Raw genomic sequence first — 22,630 nt, 5'->3', positions numbered from 1 at the left:
GCATTATATACATAGCTTATCCTCATTAATCTACACAACACAATTGCTTGGACCAAGAAAGCAGTGAAGACAATGAGACCACTTTTTGTCTAGGGTAAATCCCCGGCTTTAGGCTACAGTTGTGCTCCGGGCAAAGAAATATTGAAACGTTATTGTTTAAATGGCCCAAAGCTACATGAGGATATAAAAAAAGTGGCTGACAGAGGATCTGCAGTGACCTACATGAGAACTGCTTTATTGTTACATGGAAAAGCATGGATATGTGGGAATAAAGGCATGAAGAATTCTCCAGACTTACTTCACCTGCCTTCATTTTCTTGGACAGGACAGAAACCATTGTCAGTCCTTTTACCTCTCATTGGACTCATTTCTCTGTCACCCAGTGTCAGACAATCCTCCCTCCCCCCTTTCCTCTCTCCCAACTCTCCCTGGAAGTCAATCACAATGAGAATATCCTCATATCACTAAGCAGAGACTTGTTTTATTGTAATATTGAATTACCAACTAGTCATTTTTAAGACTACCAGGCATTTTTTTGAGAAGCAAGGAATACTGGGAAGTGTAGTTCCATGGTGAGATCTATGAGGAAGTAGCTAGCTTCTACTCCTATTTAAGTTTCAATATAAATCAATACAGCTACCAGTTATTAGTCAATTGCAGCCTTCCAACACAAGTGCCCTATAGCTCCACAAGTGTCTACAGAGCTTTAAAGCTCATAGAATCACACACAATATATACTATACTATATACTATGCTATACTTTACACCCACTGCTATCCCTTGTTCTGTCAAGTCAGACTTCTCTGCAGGATCATTATATGACACAGGTCTGTAATGGGAGTGATTTTGGAAATCGCATCATAGGGAATTCCTTAAACTACAATATTCTGTGTTTAACTGGCTCTAAACCACATCACCACTTTCCACATTTGCCTAGATTATAGAAAACCCAAATCAGTTTTATATAGTCTGCACTAGACTGCCAGTAATGGTGTTGTGTTTGTCGCCAGTCACCTGAGGATTGCTCCACTTGTCTAGAAGAAAATGTCACTGACATGTGTTCTACTTTGTATGCAAACACTTGCTTGAAATTTCCGCTAAAGTAATGTATAACCTAGATGTTCCCTGGACATGGCACCAACTATCCCCCCAGAAGGCGCCGGCTGTCAGGACCCAGGTTACACTGACATTTCTACCAGCCACACATCCTCCCATATAAATAACCAGCTTCTATCTCAATATACGCTGGACCATGAGTAAGTACATGGCGACACTTGTTACCTTTTATTTGTATTGACTCAGAGGTATCACTGACAAGATGTATACAATGGTTATTACTAGAAAGGATACTATCCTAATATGACACTCCGGTCCTACAATTTACATACTAAAACGCATAAACCAAAAAGGAACAGTGCTTATTTTATTGTGATTACAGGTTTCTTATTATGTCTGATAGCATTGTGGAGAAGGATGTAGGGAAATAATATTAAGCTGATAATTATTACTTCTACATATTAATATAAGATAACTACTTAAATCTGGTCTTATGTATGCCCATATGCATTGGGAAGCTTGCTTTAAAACATATACAACGTTAGAGCAGCAATGCCTAAGAGGAAATATGCTTTATAGGGTGAAGCAGTCTTCCCTAGGTTAATGGGGTATTTCATTCTTAAAGAGGCTCTGTCACCACATTATAAGTGCCCTATCTTGTACATAATGTGATCGGCGCTGTAATGTGGATTACAGCACAGTTCTTTATTTAGAAAAATGTTAATTTTTGGCGGAATTAGGACCTATTTTAGCTTTATGCTAATGAGTTTCTTAATGGACAACTGGGTGTGTTTTACTTTTTGACCAAGTGGGCGTTGTGGAGAGGAGTGTATGACGCTGACCAATCACTTATAATGTGGTGACATAGCCTCTTTAATGTGTGTGTATGTGGCATGCACATAGTGATCTAGCTAGATCACTATGTGCTGTGTAAATGAATGGAGAGAAGTGCATGACGCTGATTGGTCACTGATTGAAAAAAGTTTTACTCTTTAGACACATTCAGTGAATTATTACTAAACTAGTGACATATCCTCTTGAAATAGTAAAGATTACAGAAAAAAAGACACATCCTGCTCACTTACATTACAGGATCTTTCGATTGTCAGATTACACAAGGTTTGCGGTAAAGTTTTAGCAGAAGGCAGATAGGTTAATTTATGACTGAACTTTTAATGAAAATATCAAACATAAGAGAAATCATTCCTGTCGTTTGACATTTAGACTATAAGAACATATGAACGTAGAGTCTTACTCTTGGCTTTTTCATTCTTCCTCGAAGGTCTCCACCGTATACAAGATTTGTGTTCATCCAGGTAGTAGAAACGAACCAAACCTTTGGAGCTACCACGCAGTTTGATCATCTGAGTACCAGCTTGCATAGAACTCATACATCTTTCCACTGCAAGAAAAGATAAAAACACCATATTACAAGATATACATAAACAGTAGGTCAACTAGTCAAAGGATTTCATCAAACCATATTCTACACCTTTATTATAAATCTTACAACAATGTGCGTGAACCGGTCTACCATAATGTTTCTTCAAATCCAGTCCTCAAGTACCCCCCAACAACTCCAGATTTGGGGATACACCATAGAGAGAACTGTGGCAATTCCTGACGCACTCACGATAACTTTATCATCTGTGCAATATGAAATCTAACGACGACTGTGGGCAACAAATGCTGCTCTACCTCATCCTATTTCTCTCGAGCCAAAGGCTGGAATCTAGCTGTATTCTGTTCTACTAAAAACTCAGTGAGGCAAGTCAAAAGAATTTCTAGAAGATTGAGGATTAAGGGAAATTGACCTCCAACCAAGCTCTAGTTTATAATCCAAGATTGGGCACTGGGAAGATGCAGGTCAGAGATGGTCCCCAATTGTATCAACAAATACAGAATAGATTCTCTAGAGGCAAAAGCGTGCCAAAAGTATTACCAAGAGAGCCAAGAGGTGGCAGCACTTTGATTTCCCTCCCGATCCCCATTCACAGTTAATTTTATTTTTAATTACATCCTTATTTAAAGGAGCTCTGTCACCAGTTTAGCAATGACCAATCTCCTAGATAATCTAATAGACACAGTCACACTGATAATGCTAGTGAATAGTGTCCCAAAAAGTACATTTAAAAAATTAGGAGCTTTTTTTATAAATATGTAAATGAGGCTATTCTAGACAAGTGGGCGTCAACACCAGTGATCCTCCTGAGGTGGAGCCTCCTCACAGCCTCTGACGCTGTCCAATCAGCATGAAGCCGTTTCACACAGTGTGAGAGACTGAGGCTGGAGGGAAGGGGGATCATTTTAAATAGCCATATCCCTGGCTGTGGACCACCGAGAACAGCGGTTTTGGTGGCATATGAAAGAGCAGATTCTAATTTTTCATATGATAACAGGATCACAGTTCTAGCTGTGAAATAACCGGAGATATCACCAGTTGAAAACACAGTCAGGAATGGAAGCTGTATATTATATGATCACACTGTGTTGCTGAGCAGGGAAAGGGGAGAAGCTGTATGCTGATTGGACAGCGTCATACAGAAAACATTACACTGCCCAGAGTGAAAAGAAAGAGTCACCTCCTATTTGGCAAGTATATCCAAATTAGTATATAGTTAGAAAAATGCTCATAATTTTACAAATAATAAACAACTCACACTTTAGTTAGGCGCTATGATGCAGATATTAGATTAGTTAGGAAATAGGGCATTAATAAACTAGTGACAGATCCTCATTAAATACACAAACTTACAGCACAGACAAAACAAACAAACAAAACAAACCAGTTACTAGCAACACATGAGAAAATAGTCCGCAAGAATAAATGTGTACAACAGGAACCCTAGGATCCCTCCCCCCGTAGGCCCGATTGTACATGTTTTCTCTGAAAATACCTATACTGTAGAGTTGGGATATGCTGGGCCAGTAGGAATACAATTACCATCTTAAGAGTTTAATTAAACATCAAAGTGTGGTCTGAACACAATAAAACATAAAAAAAGAAAAATGTGCAATTCTGTAATGATCACCAAACGAGGCGCAAAGTGTATAATACCTATATAAACGAATGCCACAGTATTACAAAGATCCAGTTAAAGAGAACCTTTCACCTCCCCATACAAATATAAAGGCACCGATATCTAAATAACAGAGAGAGATGACAGATAACAGAAAAAAAATGTAAGAGTGCCCCAGAGTTTGTGCAGCCCTCCCCATTACATGAGGCACATGTATGGGGAGGTGAAAGGTTCTCTTTAACAATAGTACAGTATATCATATTAATTAATAGCGGACTGTAGAGAGCATTAAATAGGCAGCTCCATCTTCTCCGTTCTACGCTGGGTTTAATTGATATAAAAAGTAAAAAAGAAAAAAAACTTCAGCAGGATGTAAATTTATGCCAGTTTCACATCAATACTTAAATCCCCTCGATGAGTACAGATGTATGAAAACACTGGTGCTTGATGTGCCGGAGCCTCAGTAGGTCACAAAAGAATCGCAGCTTTCAGCTCTTGGCTTAAAACTTCACGTAGTGAAGCCAATGCGGTGTTTCTCTATATAGGAGATTGGGGTGGGGGATGCGCTTTACTCTGTTTAACAGCAGTTCGACTTCATGGACTCAGTAGGGAAGCACAGAATTATAAATGTATTTCATCCCCCAACCAGATCACGGAGGATAATTCATTATGATAACGTGATTAGATGTAGACAATGCTTGGGACGTTTATTCCACATGGTTAATTGACCATAAGAACACTGCCCCCTAGTGGAAATAGGGAAGAAAGAAATGCAAGCCTGGCCATATGTGACTAGAGACCACAGTAATAGCTCACATTTTGCTAAGGAGTTGTATGGAGATTAGAAAAACCATTTACTTTTGCTATTCTGGCAATAGTGGGGGGGGGGGGGGGGTCCCTGATCAGGACCAACTTCTATTAGCCAGAACTAGTAATGAAAAGCTCTAACAGTGAGGATCTCTGCATTACTTGGATTCTCATACATTTAAATAGGAGCCATGTAATGCTTCATTATCACTGCAAATAAGTTTTTCCTGAGTGGGTTTTCCTACAAAATACCGGTTTATTTTAGGACATGTAAGTTATATGTTTATGTACGATTGTCATTTTTTTTCCAGGTCAGATAACAGAGGAAGCCAATGCAACACTCACTAGCTACACTGGAACTACAAGTGTCAGCATGCAATGTCAGCCAGGGACATAGTTCTTCAACAGTATAAGATCCACAGGTTACTCACTCCTAAGGGCTCATTAAGACCAGCGTGATTCTCGCCCGCGTGCTGTGTGTTGAAACAACGCACAGTAGACGGCCCCATTGATTTCAATGGGGCTATTCACACATGCGTGAAACTCGCTGCATGTCCTATATTGGTAGCCGCCCACTAAAGTCAATGGGTGCATGAAAACCAAGGACAGCACATGGACGCACATCCGTGTGCTGTTCGTGTTTCACGCATCAATTGCATTGAAATAATAAAAAAGTGCATGAAAGACACATGCTACACGCAAAGCACACGGATACAAAAACGCAACGCACATGGACAGATTTACAAGTGTTTTATACGTGCGTAAATCTGTCCCGCTTGTGTGAATGTAGCCTATGGCTGCATTCAGACGAACATAGCCAACCTCGGACGTGAAAAACTACAGTTTTTCACATCCAAGGTGCATCTGTGCTACACCTAAGCGGGACATATTTACACAGGGAGACGTGCTGCCGACAACAATAAGATTTCACTTTTTTAAAACTATACGACTAGCAGACGATCGTTCATCTGCTCATCGCTACCCTGTTTACACAGGGCAATTATCGGAGACGAGCGTTCTATGAACGCTCGTCTGCCCGATAATCGTCCAGTGCAAAACCCCCTTAAGCTCTTAGGGAGAGTGGTGAGACAGCCGACTCAACAACATTCTCAATAACCTCGAATTAACTGTCCCCGACTGTTCTCAGCATTGTATGGAAATCTATGGGGGAGAGGTGGTAAAAGACAAAAACATTCATCTTCAAAAGCAGCCAAAGAACAACAGGAGCAAATAAATTAATTCAACATGTCAAAGAGTCCCCGGATATCGGCTTTGTTCTCTTTTGAATTATAGCAAAGATATTTCTGCATACTGTGTCAAATGTGTGAAATTTAGAAGGCTTCACTATGACTGCATTAGATTAAATATATGGCAAGAAAGTAAAGCAGCCACATTTCCATGAATGCTAAATTTCATTTGCATCACAACACTGTGTAGAAAAAAAAAGTTATATTTACAGCGTCGATAAAGAATGCCTGGCCAAACTTGGTGATGAACATTTGAAGAGGAACCCTAACCTAGAGCCACTGTAGCATGGCCTATGGTCCTAACCGACTCTGTCTACCATGAGGGTAATATGTATATATCCTCTATCCAAATTTATATTGTTTCATCTGCTCCATGAGAAGCCATCTCCCAGTACTACACTATGAAACCTGGTGAACAGTAGACATTGGTTTCTTGGCATCAGCCATGAAGTGGGCACTAAGTTGTAAGACTTTAAATGGTCCTGTAGTAGATAAAGGCTTTACAAGAAGTCAACAAAGATACATGGGCATTATAGGTGATATAGTCCCTAGCTGGAAATTCCCATGGAAAGCAGTCTTTAGAACGACTACCTAAATTACCTTCCCACAAGTACAAATACACCATGGAGAAGCTGGGGATTGAGAAAGGGACTGTTGTGGTGTTGGGTCCCTCATTTTAATCCTCAACAATAGAAATTTGATCTTAGGGCTGTGTATTGGTCTGGCCGTTTTCATTATACCACACAAGTAGTACAAGGTTAGCTTGGTGCTATGGAAGATGCTTACCAGTTGGGCCCTTCCCTATATATTCCATAAACCCCATTTAACGTCCAGCACATACCAAAAAACAAACAATGAAAATACACAAAAGGTTAAGAACGATATCATCTCAAAGATCCGGATGTCCACATAGCCTGTATACCACATGAGATGGAAGCACCACTGCAAAGTATTGATACATGTTCAATTATAAGCACTAAAGCCAAGCACATAACTACATAGTGAACAGCTGTCGCCGGCAACATTAAAAAAAAGTGGCCGCCAAAACACACATCAATCCAATTTGCACTACAAGTACAGTTCCATTAATATATATATAAAAAAAAGTTACATGGAAATCAGGAACACCAAGAGAAATGATGCAGCTTTCAGATAGAAAAATGTAGCAGGGTTCAATTATACACATTCATTTTTATTTCTATCTTCAGACACACAACTTATATGGAAAGGAAAGATGTATAAAATCTATCTCAAGTTATTTCTCATTATGATTTTTTAAAATATTTTATTGCCTTTTATTTAAAATGATATAGAAAGATTTCAAACTAAAGCGAATACAAATAAAAAATAAAGACATAAAAGCCTAGTATATGAATAATACATTTCTATATTGACCGGCCTTCGTACATAATACTTCCCATCACTTTTCCCTCCCAATTCCCTCAACATTATAGAAAATGGTGTCTGTTGAGTCCTAATATTGATATGTTTTCCAGTAAATAAGTATTAGACTAAGAAAATTCTCAACGCATCATCAATGTATCTTAAAGGCTATGTACACCTTCAAAAGTGTTTTTTTTTTTTTTAAATAAATATGTCAGATTAGTTTTTATTAAAATTATTTTTACTTTTTCAGATACAGCCGCTTTGTAATCTGTATACAGAGCAACTGTATAGTTTCCAGAACCCTGTACCAGTCAGGTCCACGGGACTGACGTGTTCAGTGTCAGCGGGACATGCAGGATCCACCGGTTATCTATCACATCTAAGTTATGAACTTAGATGTGATGAATAACAGGTGGATCCTGCGAGTCATGGGTTCAGCATCAGCGGGTCCCGAGTGTCTACGTCATGCAGGATCCACCCGTTATTCATCACTTAGATGTGATAGATTACAGGTGGATCCTGCGTGTCAGAGACAAGCAGGATCTGCTGACACTGAACCAGTCAGTCCAGGGGATTTGACGGATTGAGGTTTCAGCGAACAATACAGCTGCTCTGTATACAGGATACAAAGCAGCTGTATCTCAAAAAGTAAAACATTTTTTAATAGAAACTAATTTGAAAGTTGCACCAAACAGGACTTAGGGCCTGTTCACATCACCGTTCCGCTTTCCGTTCCGGGGTTCCGTCGGGTGAACCCCACAACGGAAAGTGAAAGTGAAACCACAGCTTCCATTTCAGTCACCAATGATATCAATGGTGACGGAAACCTCGCTAATGGTTTCCGTTCGTCACCATTCCGGCAGGTTTCCGGTGTCGACTGTGCTATTGATTCCGTCGGAAAACCGGAAACCTGCCGGAATGGTGACGAACGGAAACCATTAGCGATGTTTCCGTCACCATTGATATCAATGGTGACTGAAACGGAAGCTGTGGTTTCACTTTCACTTTCCGTTGCGGGTTTCACCCGATGGAAACCTCAGACGGAACCCCGGAACGGAAAGCGAACGGTGATGTGAACAGGCCCTAATACACATTTTTATTTAAAAAAAAAAAAAAAAAAAAAAAAAAAAAATCACTTTAGCCTTTAACCCCTTATTTTCCGTTTTTTGACGCTCTGCCTTTAAGCAGCCATAACTTTTTTATTTTTTCATTGACGTGAGAGGCCTTGTTTTATGCAATAGAAATTGTATTTTGTTTTTGCCCAGTTTGCAAGTAGAGAAAATTCATTGTGTAAGCTATAGAATTTATTTTTACGGCGTGAATATAGGAAAAAGCCATTCTTGGCATGGTTTTTTTTTGGTTTATTTTTTTTATCCTGTTCATGTTTCACGCTAAATAACCTGTTAAATTCTTCAGGTTATCATGGTCGGGTAGATACCTAATATGTGTAGGTTTTTTGTTTTTATGTAATGTAGGGGCAATAAAATATATTTTATTCAAAATAATGACTTTTTAAAATGTAATTTTTTTGTCACATTTTTTTTTAAAATCCCATTAAAGGGATAACTTTATTTACAACTTATAATGTATTCCCCCACAGGAGCGCTCATAAGCCTCTTCTACAGCGACGCCAAAAGACGACGCTATAGACGAAACACCTGCCCTCAAAAGACAGTGGACGGTCGTTAAGGGGTTAAAGGAGAAGTAGCAGCTCTTCTGACAAGTCTGTTTAACAAATAATTCTGGTACATGTTTTCTTAGGACCCTGCATTGTGCATTTCCCTCTTATTCCTCCTGAAAAAGCATGACTATTGACATCTGGGTGTTACTGTTCCTCCTGTCAGTGTGTGTTACCTAGTCTGATACTGTCCAATCAGTGCAGATGTGTAATGAAAAGGAGAATTACTAACCAGAGATTTCGGTTACTGGAGATTTGACAACCTTTTACGCAAAGTGTCACTTATTTAAATGCAAGTTTAATTTCAGCGCAGTTCTGGCATTACCTCGTGTTTTGCTGCACTTGTGTCCCAGCTTAGATGTGTGCCACAACACAACGTGTGCAAATATTGTACACATAGTTATAGAACAGTTTATATAGCTTGTTAGTGGAATGACATTTCAATGTAGTCCTAGTTCCCAATTTGCATCACGTTGATTTATTTTTTTTTTTTATAGATTAGACAGAATAGAGAGTGGATCAAAAAAATAATAAATGATAAAATAAAAATAAAAAAATCAGGCGTGAATCAGGGCCTATTCACACAAACTTAGAATACGTCTCTGTGACAGCCAATAAAACAACGGCCATCACATGGACGCATGTATTTCAATGGGGCAGTTCACAAGGCAGTTGTTTTATAGGACTGCGTGAAGGGTCCGTTGAAAAATAGAACATGTCCTATTTTCTTCCATTTTCACGGATCCCTCCATAGACTCAAGTCCCACACGGTCAACAAAATCCGTTGCGGAGAATCTGCAGTATTTACGCTACGTGTGAACTCACCCTGAAAACACCCATAAAATGAACACCTCAATAACTAAGCTCCTCTGGTTTAACTCCAAGGCCAGTTTCAGATGGCCATAAGTCGGCCACATTTTAGCACGTGGTTCTACTAAACCCAATTTAGATCACAATAAAACTCTAGCGATTCAAGTTCAGGTCGGTAAAACCACAAGGTCTGAGTGTTGCGGCCGTATTAACTCAAATTATAGGTAACATTCTTTAGGGAGTTCTGCAGAATTCTTTTTTCACCCTGTTATTCCAACAAGATCCCAACATTGGCTCCCGTGCCCTACAAACAAGCAGTCAAAATTTCAAGTGATACCATATGGATGTATTGTGGCTTTCTGATTCATGCCAAGAACGCTAGGTAGACAGGTAGCATCTGCAAAGCTTTGAGGAGTTGAAATGAGTTCGAGTTATGAGACATTAAAAAGAAATAATAAGGTAAAGCAGCAGAAGGTTATTAAAATCACATTCTGGAGTTCTTCACCATGCCAGCTGTTGAAAGAATGGATTATCTCACTTCTTTTCCTCCAGACGCCACGGTACTAAAATTTACTCTAACTATTCTAATATCTGAATGCGGAAGATAATAAAACTTCTTTAAACAAATCCGCAATATGAAAACAATTGCGCGATCACTCTTAATGGGAAGAGCAATACATTACAGAGCGTAATATCATTCCAATATTATGTGAAACTGCTGACTGTATAAATTGGAGGGTATTAAACAATATAGCGCTCATCCAAGTGACAAATATTATGTGCACATTTCAATTCACTTTCTTTATAGTGTTGAGTAACATAAAGCGGGGAGCTATTCCAGGAGGTCCGCATAGCCTCAAACGCAGCATTGCCGACTAGTAATATAACCACGTTTTATATCAAAAATCTATTTCAATCCTGTGCCCCTAAAGCACAAATCCCCACACTGCAGCAAGTCTCCCACAACTGCTCATCCTAAGCCTCCTGTTTCACGATTATGATTGCCAGAACAAGAAAACTGCTGGAATAGGTAAGGTGTGCGCGCGTGCGTGGGGGAGGGGGGATGCATAACAATGCAGATTTATATGCCATTCACTGCCTTTGGAAATCTGAATAACAATCTCTATGGTGCAGATTACTGATTATTATCTTTGGAAAACCAGCATCTCTAGACCTACATGGAGCATGGCCATTATGTCGAGGTTATTTTGTGGATCCAGAAGAAGTAAAACAAATCCACACTTTGCTATTTGTTAATTTCACCTCCAAAAGAGAAACAAATTCCCTGTTCCCCAATTCTCACAGAATCCATGTACCTCTGTATAAAACAAAAGGCACGCAGCCAAAGAGTATATTACGGGTCCAAACCCTACTGATCTATAAGGCCGAAAGTCACAGCTAAACTTTCCTTCAACCCCCTAGGTTTGTTGGCACCGCACCCCTACTTGGTAACTAGCAACTTGGGAACACGTCCCACTAACTTATCCCCTGCTATATGGTTGTGTTCAGATGGCACTGGTTTCTTTGGCTGCTCGAGGTAGGGTCCCAACCCGGGTATAGGTTAAGAATTTGTACTCGGCACACCTTGCTTGTGTTACAAAAATATATTTTATTTTTATTATGGATGCCAGAGGCTGTATGTGCGACGTCGACGTTTCGGTCAGACAGACCTTCGTCGGGCACTGAGCCGTGCTGGGGACTGGATCGGTACAAAATGATGCGTGTATAGCGCTGCTGTGGTCAGTAACCGGCGGCTTACCGCTCTGTGTTGGCGCTCTTAACCTTATCCCCTGCTATATCCTTTGATGAGATCCAAGACGTGCAAGAGGAAATACTCATTTTTTCAGCACTGTTGCTTGGCTTGTGTGTTACACTGTAATATAAACTAACCGGTTGGACCCATGATATTTAGATGCCCTTATACAACAGTCACAACAAACCAGATACTACTATTCTAATCTGTCTGACATAAAAAACATTATATACAACAACTGAATCGAAGGTTTGTTCACGTCTGGTCTCTTTTCACTTAGGACACCTCCTTCCTTAGAGCTGGTGGGGGTAAATCCCACTTTTGGATCCACAATGATGATCATCAAATCCTGAATTCACTTATTTTCCTGTATAAAACATATTCAAAAACATCTTAAGTATTCCATGGGAAAGTCAGGTGAAGTCTTACACTGGTTTTATTATAAAGGACAACTCCGCGTGCATCTCCGGCTTTCAGATGGAGAAAATCTCGAAGCTTTTCCTTAAACATTGGCCATTACAGACGATTATTATACTGTAAGCCTTGGAAAAATGAAATAAATGACACCAAGCTGTGGAATAATCCTTAAATGACTTTTCAGTTTTATGATCCATTCTAAATTCAAATTGCAGTTGGCAGAAACAAACAAAAATCATTAAAAGTAAAATGCTTTGTCAGGTAACACATGCACTAGAATTTGTTACAGCCTTTTTAGCATTGTAAATTTATAAAAAGAAAAAAAAAAATCCGACTCCAGCATGATAAAGATGTGCGTTATCCTGTATAGCAAATCCTGCATGGAGGGGGATGGATTATTTAATTTAAAAAAAAAAAAAAAGTCCAGCCTGATATAAAAATTCTCCCACCTATTCTGCTCTGTCCATAGTGGGCAGAATTATGAAATTTAGTACAGGGGTATAGAATTTTTTGACTGCCAATAACGGATAGGGTCTCAAAATGGACAGCTACATTTGTAACCTAAAATTATTCCCAAACGAAGGCCTCATTCAGATGGCTGCGTTTGGTCCGTGATATACGGACGTATGTCGGCCACATTTCCTTGACCGAACACAGTTCAGGGAGCCGGGCCCCTAGCATCTTAGTGATCTATAATGCCAGGCGTCCCTGCCTCCCCGCGGGAATACTGTCCCATAATGTAATCATGTTTTTAATACGGGACAGTATTCCCGTAGAACGACAGTGACTCCCAGAGTCATGGATGAACTGTGTTTGGTCCCCACACTTCTTGGAATGAAGGTACAAAGTGCATTGCTCAGCAGAGGTATCCGTTTCAATACAACCTGGGGATTTCAAACATGGCTTTAAAGCTCAAAGATAATTTACATAACCTGAATGGGGATTTTGAAGTCATCATTAACCCGACTTACAAAAAGTTTCATTAGTGATTTTTTACATTTTGATATGAGTAGTTTGAGGGGCCTAATGGACCTATAAGCAGTCCATGTGCCACTGTAAGAACATCTCTGTAAGGCTATGTTCACACAGGGCAGATATGTTGCGTAAAAGCACACCACGTATCCGCTTTGTGTGCCGGAGGGAATTCCGGACGAAAAACCGCACCAAATTGTGGTCCAGTTTTCCGGCCAGAATGTCCGCTGCGGAAAACTGCACAGAAAAAAAACCCCAAAAAAACAGAAGGATACTTCCCACGGTGACGGGTCGCTCCGAAATCCTGACACCCTGCAGCCATGGGATGATATTTCATCCCATGTGACCGCTGCAGCCAATCACAGTCACATGGGATGAATCGTCATCTCAGGAGGCCAGCCTGGACAAAGAAACACAGACTTCTGGGTAAGTATAAGATTTTTATTTTTTAACAAATAAGCAACGTTTGCGCAAATACAATTGACATGCTGCGGAAAAATAATCTGCACCGCTTGTCAATTTCTAGGCTGTTTATCCGCTCAGAATTTACGCAGCGTGTGGATGAGGTTTGTTCAAATCTCATCCCGTTTGCTGCTACTGTATTACGGTGCAGATTTTTCGCAATTAAATCCATTCCGGAAAATCTGCAGTATTTACGCTATGTGTGAACTGACCCTAAGGCCTCATGCACACGGCCGTGCCTGTAATCACGGACCGCGATTGCGGGCATGGCCAGCCGCCGACACCCGCGGGCTGCATTTTCGTGCCGTACTCCCATTTCCTGACACCCTTCCGTAGCGATACGGAAAGGTGTCCGAAGCTAATAGAACCGGGCGGGTCTGTAATTGCGGACCATATTGCGGTCCGCAATTACAGAGTTTCTTTACGGTCGCGTGCATGGGGCCTAATACTGCATTTGCTGGAGCATACTAAAAGAATCTGTAATAAAAAAAACAGACTGTGCCTCTCCATAAAATGAGTATGGGTCGATAGCAAGCTATTGTGGGCACATTTTTCCCCCAGTTTCATAGATGGTCATTTAGTAAAGTGGATAAACATCTGAATAGAATATAAAAATCTAATAATAAAAGAATGGCAATTGCATACGGAGAATAAACAATTTCCTAATACATTTATTACAAAGGACCGGTAAAGTTGAGGAATAGAAGTCAGATCATCACTGAAATACTTCACCTGAATTTGGGACACTACTTGGACTAATGATTGATGAACCAGATCTGTCCAATCACTGCTCACAGAACACTCATAACCTAGATTTCCAGGTAATAACCTATATATAGTCCGCAGGAGTATCCACGGCAGAGATAATTGTGCATTAATTAGGTAAAGGTTTCCTCGGAGGAACGTTACCATTGGCCCTGCTACGTCATCTTCCAACACTTCTTCTGTGGCCCCTTGAGGACGCAGCTATTTAGGGCCTTGAGGCAACAGGGATTTTTTTTTCATTTTTGCATCAATGCGTTCCGAGAGCCAGGTTTCCGAGAGAACGGTGTCATTTTACCGTCGATGACGCTGTATAAGATTGTTTTTGAGGAATAAGTTTTATTTTTTAGTGGAACAGTTTTGGGGCACATATCATAAATAGATTTTGTGATAATTTTTTATGTAGCAGGATGAGCAAAAAACAGCAATTCTGGCATTGTTTTTGGCTTTGTTTTTTTTATTGCATTCTCCATGCAGGATAAATAAATTAGTTTCAGGCTCAATGCACACCATGCGTATTACGTGCGGATTTGCCACACCGATTTTTATGTGGTATATCCGTAGCGTAATACAGTACCAGCAAAGTAAATACGATTTTAAGTAATCTCATCTTTACTTTGCTGAATTTTTCCACACGTAAATTGACCCGTGCGGTGTATTTTAGAATCGGCAGCATATGAAATTATCTTATGTTTCTACCTTAGAATTGTATTTGATGAGTTTATAAAAAAAAAAAAAATACACTAAAATCTGTAGCATAAAATTGCACCTATTTCCGCATTTAAAGACGCACTATTAGGTGCGGATTTTACCTGCGTTTATCTGTGGTTTTGATGCAGATTTTCTGCACCAAATTGCGCAACATCTGCATGTAGCCTCATAGTACGAGTCGATACGGTTGTGGCGATATCAATTGTGTATTTTATTCTTTGAGATTTTTTTAATGCAATAAAGCATTAACTGCCTAGTGCCAGTGCCTTACATGTACAGTGGGTGGCGCCAAGCAGTTAAAAGCAAATAAAAATGTCGCTACTTTTACCGATGTTTATACAATTGTTAAAAAAAAAAAATCACTATAAATAGAATTCTTTTAATTGTCCTTTACTTTAAAAGAGTTTTTCCACTAAGAAAATGTATCACCTATCCACAGGATAGGAGATTAATGTACGATCGCTGGGGGCCCCACACTACTTCAACCGATCACTAGTACAGGGGGTCCTGAGTCAACGTTTTGCCTCAGTGCTCGACAGCAGTTTGGAATATTTTGAAAGGAGCGGCGGTCGCACATGTGCCCTGCCGCTCCAATCAAAGTCTATGAGGCAGGGTGCAGGTGATAAATCTTTTTAGTTCGAACACCCTTTTAAAAATGTTTCTTAATTCTATCCATTTTTTATAAAATTATACTTAATATCTCCTAATGCAAGAAATAGTAATGGGCTAGGTAATGTCCCTGCGGGACAACCTCCCTTGTATAATAAAGAGGCAACTCTATAATAATTATATATACACACAAGAAACAGAGTGTAGAGCCAAGTATATATGAAAGGGATAACAAATTTTATTAAATACATATAAAAACATACATGTTAAAAAGGTACATGAGTGGAGAGACTCTATATAGTATATACACAGGTAAATAGGAAAACCAGGTGTGCGATGTATTTAAGGTCCTTGTATTAAGGACATATGAATAGGGCAATGTGCGATCATAAATAGCGTTAGTTGTTTGGAATAGAGACTGTTTGTGTTAAGGACAGAAATGTCTAGGGGGTGTATACTAAAGTACAATATTCCTGACATCGATAACTCAGATAGCCTTACCCATAGTGAAAGTCCTGGTAGCCTGGGTGCCTGTGTATAGAACCCTGACGCGCGTTTCGCGATGTCCAGTTCCTCTAGATTTTCAGATAAGTAAATAATGAGTTTTTTACATTAGCACTTTCAGTACCACATCAGAAAGAGGTATGTCATGTATAATAATGAATGCTATCCTCATTCTGCTAGTGAAGATACTCCGGTTTGAAGTTGTGTGTGATACATGCACTATTAATAGAATTACAATGAACCACATAGAATAAATTATGCCGTACATTATTCATGCAACTAGTGGAAGCCATCCATCTTCTTAGTGGACTTATTAATCTTTTTTTAAGGCTAAATTTCTCATGGAAGAGAACCAATGATAGTGCTCAGTACAAATGGAGCCACAGGTTCTCCTAATGCTTTGTTTAGTTAAATATATTTTTACATTCAATCAGTCAAATTCCAGGAGTTATTTGGGCAATACACCTAGAAATATACTGCTCGTGTCTTTGGGTAGTTTCTATTGGCCATGGCATTTTGTTCTGGTCGATACTGTAAACTTTAGGAGTCACTTGGAGCCAGCTTTGATTTCCTTTAATATGTCCACCCCAGCCAGAGGGTGTACTGGAAAAGGGTACGTCTAGTTTATAATACATAAAACGGAGATTGATAATAGTATCCTATCACAGTCATGTGTTAGACTAGAGCTGAACAATTAAATCACACCACAACGTGGCTTCAATGTCTAATTGAACCAGAGCGCGAATACACGCAGCGGCCACCATGTGGACGAACACCAGGCTAGTGTGTGGTTTTACAAAAAAATTGTTGCGCTTTTTATATTTTTTCTAATGTCGGCACCTGTTTTTTACAGGTAAACAGAACAGTAGTCACTACATGTGTCTGTACCCATAGATTACATGCACACGTTACGGAATTTGGTGCAGAAAATCTACAACAAAAAACGGCAGGTAAAAACCAAATCGAATAATGCGTTTCTTGATGATTTTTTTTTAGGCGTAGTCTTTACATTTTTATGCGGAAATAGGAGCGTTCTTAGGGCGTGTCCACACACAACAGAATTGCTTCAGAAAATTTCTGCAGCAATTCCGTTGAAAGTTGCATACTTTCCACTGCAGCAAAAACGCACCATTTCCTGCGTTTTTTTTATCTCAGAAAATGTGCATAAATTGACACAAACTTTACCGAAGTGTCGGAATTGTGAATAGACATTGCGTCCTGGCTGGAAGTGATGTCTATTTACGGTCAAGACATTTCAGTAACGTTAATGTGTCAGTATGTGGCTGCACATCATGATCTAGCAAGATCACTATGTGCAGAGTAAATGAATGGAGAGAAGTGTATGACGCTGATTGGTTACTGATTGGTCAGCATCATACACTTGTCTCATACACTTGTCTCGACAATGCCCACTTGGTCAAAAAGTAAAAACACGCCCAGTTGGGCATTAAGAAAGTAATTCGCATAAATCTAAAATAGGTCGTAACTCCGTCAAAAATTATTGTTTTTCTAAATAGAAAACACCGCTGTAATCTACATGACAGCGCCAATCACATTACGTAGAAGATAGGGCACTTATAATGTGGTGACAGAGCCTCTAAGTTATTGTACTGAACAAGTAATATTATTATACTATAACAATTAAAAGGTTTTGTCCCCGAATAATTGAAAAAAAATAAAAAAAAATAAAACCTAATATAGTACATGGCAATCTCTCTGTAAGATACAGGACTGGTTCTAGTTTTGTTACATAGATCCAGAGAAATCCCCATTCATTACCCCAAATGCTCTGCTAGATTTTCTTCAGGCTGGCAGCTCAGGGGGCATGCATTTTCTGCTGCAGCTCCTCCACCCTCCCTGCTAGTTTGTATAGGCAGATCGTTCTGTTTCACTGCATCTACCGCCTCTCTAGAAGAAGCTTTACAAATGCCCCTATTACATGTCTTTTTAGAGGGAGAGCCCAGCCCTATATAATTGAAGAAGAGGGAGAGCCAAACCCTATATAACTGGAGAAGAGGGAGAGCCAAACCCTATATAACTGGAGAAGAGGGAGAGCCTGCAGCTTACACAAAAGGGAGAGGATAAGCAGGAGCAGGGAGAGCTGCACTCTGTACGTAAGCAGTGCCGTTTGCAGGCTCTCTCTTCACCTAAGCAAACTGCTGGCTCTCCTGTGTTTCTTATTGTAGGAGTCTGAATTTCTGAATAAAAACTTTTTCTATACTACTTTGCTGACAAGCCAAAAAGGCATTTTCTATTGGCTGGTGGAAGATAGAGAGTGAAACGGAGCACGTGCGTTTTCCCTCATTCGCTCAGTAGGAGGAGGAGGATTAAACACCAGTGGGCGCCATTATAATGAAGTAAAGGGAATATCCTGCAATTGGAGCATTTTTGTAATACATGGTAAATTACAAAACAAATTTATTAAATGCGGAATTCTATTGCAATAACATTTGATACTAGGATAATCCCTGTAAAAGGATTTTAAAATTTCAATATTGAAACAGAGCAAAAAAATAAAAACATAAAATATTTCATTGAAAGAATTCCCTTAAGGCCTAGTTCACACGGAGAAATTTGCAGGCAGTAAAAATCTGAAGGAATTTTGAGGCAGATTTTGACCAGCCTGCACTTTTGTTGTTGCGTTACTCATCGAAGTTTTTCACCCGCGGTCATTAAGGGCCGTGGGCAAAAAACGCAGCAAAAAAAGCTTTCTCTGCCTCCCATTGATTTCAATGGGACTTGAGGCGGAACCACGGCAAGGGAGAAACGCCGCGTTACAAAAATGCTTCCGCCTCCCATTGAAATCAATTGGTAGCGGTTTTAAATGTTTCTTGGCGACGATTCGGACGCTGGTTCCGCGTCAAAAAAACTTTGTGTGAACTGGGCCTAAGGGGCAACCTATTTACAACACACTGCATTATGACAGGTAGCTCTCAAGCGTCATTTGGTTTTAGCATTGTTTTGTATTTAACCAGCTTGTGGTAGACCCGACTATACAATATAGACCTTACAATATAATTCACAGCTACCTCTACTAAGAGATAAACAAGTGCAAAGCAAGAAGAAAACGAATTAGCAAGTCCAATATGTTCTGGTACATTTGTCATGAAAGATAAGGGAAAATTACTGAAGTCTAATTTTTTACTGAATTTCATACATTTGTCAAAATATTAATTCGGATGTTTAGAGAATATGTATATTTTGTATTTAAATGATACCCAAAACAAAAAAAAACAACTTTAATCATATTTTTAAAGAATAAATGTAGGTTTTCCCAACATATCCATAGGATATGCCCTAAATATCTGATAGATTCAGGTCCTGGGACCTGAACCTAACTCCAGAATAGGGGTCACCATCGGTGGATGCAGCACCTGATGGGGCAGGGGATGGGTAACTCCCGTTTTGGAAATCGGTGTGAAACGCATGGTTAAGACCAACATCTATCAGACATTTATGGCCATATCAAAATAAAAGATTTGTAAAAATTCCCCCGGAAAAACTGCAACAAATTGTGGTGCAGGTTTTTGGGCGGCATGTCCGCTGCGGAAATACTGCAGGAATCAAAAAATAAATTAAAAAAAGTTAATACTTACCCCAGGCGTTGTCACAGCAGCACATCCCTCTCATCTGAGAGGCAGCCTGGCCTCCTGGGATGACACTGTAGTCCATGTGACCGCTGCAGCTTTTGATTGGCTGCAGCAGTCACATTGGATAAAGGGTCATCCCAAGAGGCCAGGTTGTGCCCAGGCGAGAGGGACGCGTCGCTAGGACTACGACAGGGGGTAAGTTTAATAAAATAAAATCTATCTTTTTTTTTTTTCCTCTCACTTGCGATTTTTGCAGTGGAATCGCAGTGTTTCCGCCGCAAAAGTCGCAACACATGCTTCTTTGTTGCAGGTTTTTCCTCTACATTGAATATAACGTGGAAAACCCGCAACAGAAGGGCAGCGATTCCGCAGCATAAATTGACATGCTCTGGCTTACAAAATGACACTGCAGGTCAATTCATGAACTGTTTTTTGCGGCTGCATTTTTCCGCTGTGTGTGGATGAGATCTGTTCAGATCGCATTCACACACAAGCTACTTGTGTCCCTACCCTAAAAGTTTAGTTACATTTTAATAACTAGTGACTATTTGAGGATGGAAGGGGAACATAGTAAGTTTTCTGTAGATTGTATCTCAAATTCTTTCCCTGAAGTTAACCAGACTTTTTTGTGTTAATCCGAATACTGGAAATCTGCATGCAGGATTTAAATTTTTTGAATTTTATTTTTTTATAGGGAATGAAAGCATTTAATGGTCTAGCAGTGATACATGCACCATAATAAATGTCTACATAGACCACACTCATACAAGACACTAAAGAACACGGTTTACAGGGCAATCACTTATTTTGCTTTTTGGGCATTTCACATATTCTGAATTCGTCAGACATAGTTATTCCAGACATATCCGAATAGATAAATGTGTAAACGAGCCCAGATCAGATTTATATAAATTCTCTGGAAGCCAATAACACGGAGAGGAGAAAAACCTGTACGATTACACTAGTCATCTGGGAATCTAACCTCCCTGTGCTCCAGCCTTTTTGCATGATGCATGCAGCAATAATCAACAACCCCATAGTAAGCGGAACCTGGGATTATTCCAGCGGAATAAGATATCAAAGCTAAAGAAAAAATACATACAGAGCAGAGGTAACACTGCCAAAGAGAATTATACCGCCAATTAAAAGGATTTTATTTCTCTCCAGGACAGAACTTTAAAAATGTATACGCACAAGCAATAAAAGTATTACAATATATAAAAGGTTGAGGAATTTTTGGGGGCATTAATCATTACTGTGCAGCACCAATTATTATCCATCTTGTCTCTGCCAGGTTGTCACAGTAACCAGGCTGCTTTCAAATAGCGCATCCTCTACGCTATCGGCAAGCACTTATTGGTTATTCAGCACTACTGTAAGGCTTTGTGCAAACGAGTCGTCATTTGCAGGAGCCTGGATGGCGGCATACACACTGCAGCGTCACCGTTACTCCATGTACCATCGCATGGTGATGTGTTGGGTGTGGTTTAGAAGCAATGCTTCTGAGGAAGACTAGAGTACTTTCGCAATATGGCATGCCAAGAAGCACACTATGACTTTACTTACTATACCCATGTATTAAAGGCGGCACAGTAGGGCCCAATGCACCTCTATAAGTGCATTCAACATTGAGAAACAAGACACCCATGTGCCCCTCATACAATCAGCCAGCAGGAGGCAGCACTTTGCAGTGTTAGGCTGGATTCACACGAGCATGTTCGGTCCGTAAAGGACGGAACGTATTTCGGCCGCAAGTCCCGGACCGAACACACTGCAGGGAGCCGGGCTCCTAGCATCATAGTTATGTACGACGCTTGGAGTCCCTGCGTCGCTGCGGGACAACTGTCCCGTACTGAAAACATGATTACAGTACGGGACAGTTGTCCTGCAGCGAGGCAGGGACTCCTAGCATCGTACATGACTGATGCTAGGAGCCCGGCTCCCTGAACTGTGTTCGGTATGGGACTTACGGCCGAAATACGTTCCGTCCTTTACGGACCGAACATGCTAATGTGAATCCAGCCTTAGGACACATACAGCATCTCATATCTTCTCTTGCCTGACTCTGAAGGCATCAACCTGTTTTCTGGTTTTGAATTTAGTCTTTCCAAAATAAAACAGCCATCACCACCAACACACGTAATGCAATGTAACCAAATAGCAACAGGGCACCCAATTATCGCTTGTAGCCAAAGCAACATCCTATCCTATAAACAGTAAATGCACCCCAGCCACTACTCCCCGATATACCAGAGTGTGGGAAAAGAAAAGCCATAGGCAGGTATGTTGCTGAGGCAGGGTGGAAATGACAGACATTGTAGCAGATTCACAAGTTGTTGCGCCAGAATTCTGGCTTAAGTTGAGCTTTTTTTTTTCCTTTTAGCAAACCAATTTAGATAAATTGATTTGCAGTAAAAAAAAAAAAAAAAAAGGAACCGATGTTTGTGCCTCACTAGACACCTTTCAAAAATGTTTCGGCAAAGGGGTGTGGCTTAAAACGAGACTACATTTTGCCTAGTCTTATTCATTGTTTTATTGCATAGTTTTATTATTAAAGTTCTACAAAAGGACGACCGCTAAACACAAATCATATTAGTGTAAGTTCCTGGGCCCAAATGCTAAATCAGTAATAGAGCTCCCCAACTACTATTTGCTTTATAATACTAGTATCTTATGTGGCAGAGGGGCCTTTAGGCCCCCGTAAATGAAACCTATTATATTGGACAGGCTGTGCTTTTTTTTAGGCAGGATGTTATAGAGCAGAGAGAGCTGAGCAGTTTAATATATGGTTTTGTGGGAAAAGATTCAGTATAACTTGTAATTTATTCATTTAAAACTCTGCTCAT

General features: G+C 40.0%; 1 protein-coding gene across 1 annotated transcript in view; it reads right to left on the bottom strand.

Moving 5' to 3' along the window:
• The window catches only part of LOC142662588 (1-phosphatidylinositol 4,5-bisphosphate phosphodiesterase eta-2-like), a 250,111-nt gene that overhangs the window by 5,715 nt on the left and 221,766 nt on the right, over positions 1-22,630 (bottom strand). The window contains exon 2 of the mRNA XM_075840799.1: positions 2,312-2,458. Coding sequence (XP_075696914.1) covers positions 2,312-2,458 — 147 coding nt within the window. The remainder of the gene's footprint in view (positions 1-2,311; positions 2,459-22,630) is intronic.

Source organism: Rhinoderma darwinii, chromosome 10, assembly GCF_050947455.1.
Source record: "Rhinoderma darwinii isolate aRhiDar2 chromosome 10, aRhiDar2.hap1, whole genome shotgun sequence".
Lineage (NCBI taxonomy): Eukaryota > Metazoa > Chordata > Amphibia > Anura > Rhinodermatidae > Rhinoderma > Rhinoderma darwinii.
This window is presented reverse-complemented; position numbering and strand designations above follow the sequence as displayed.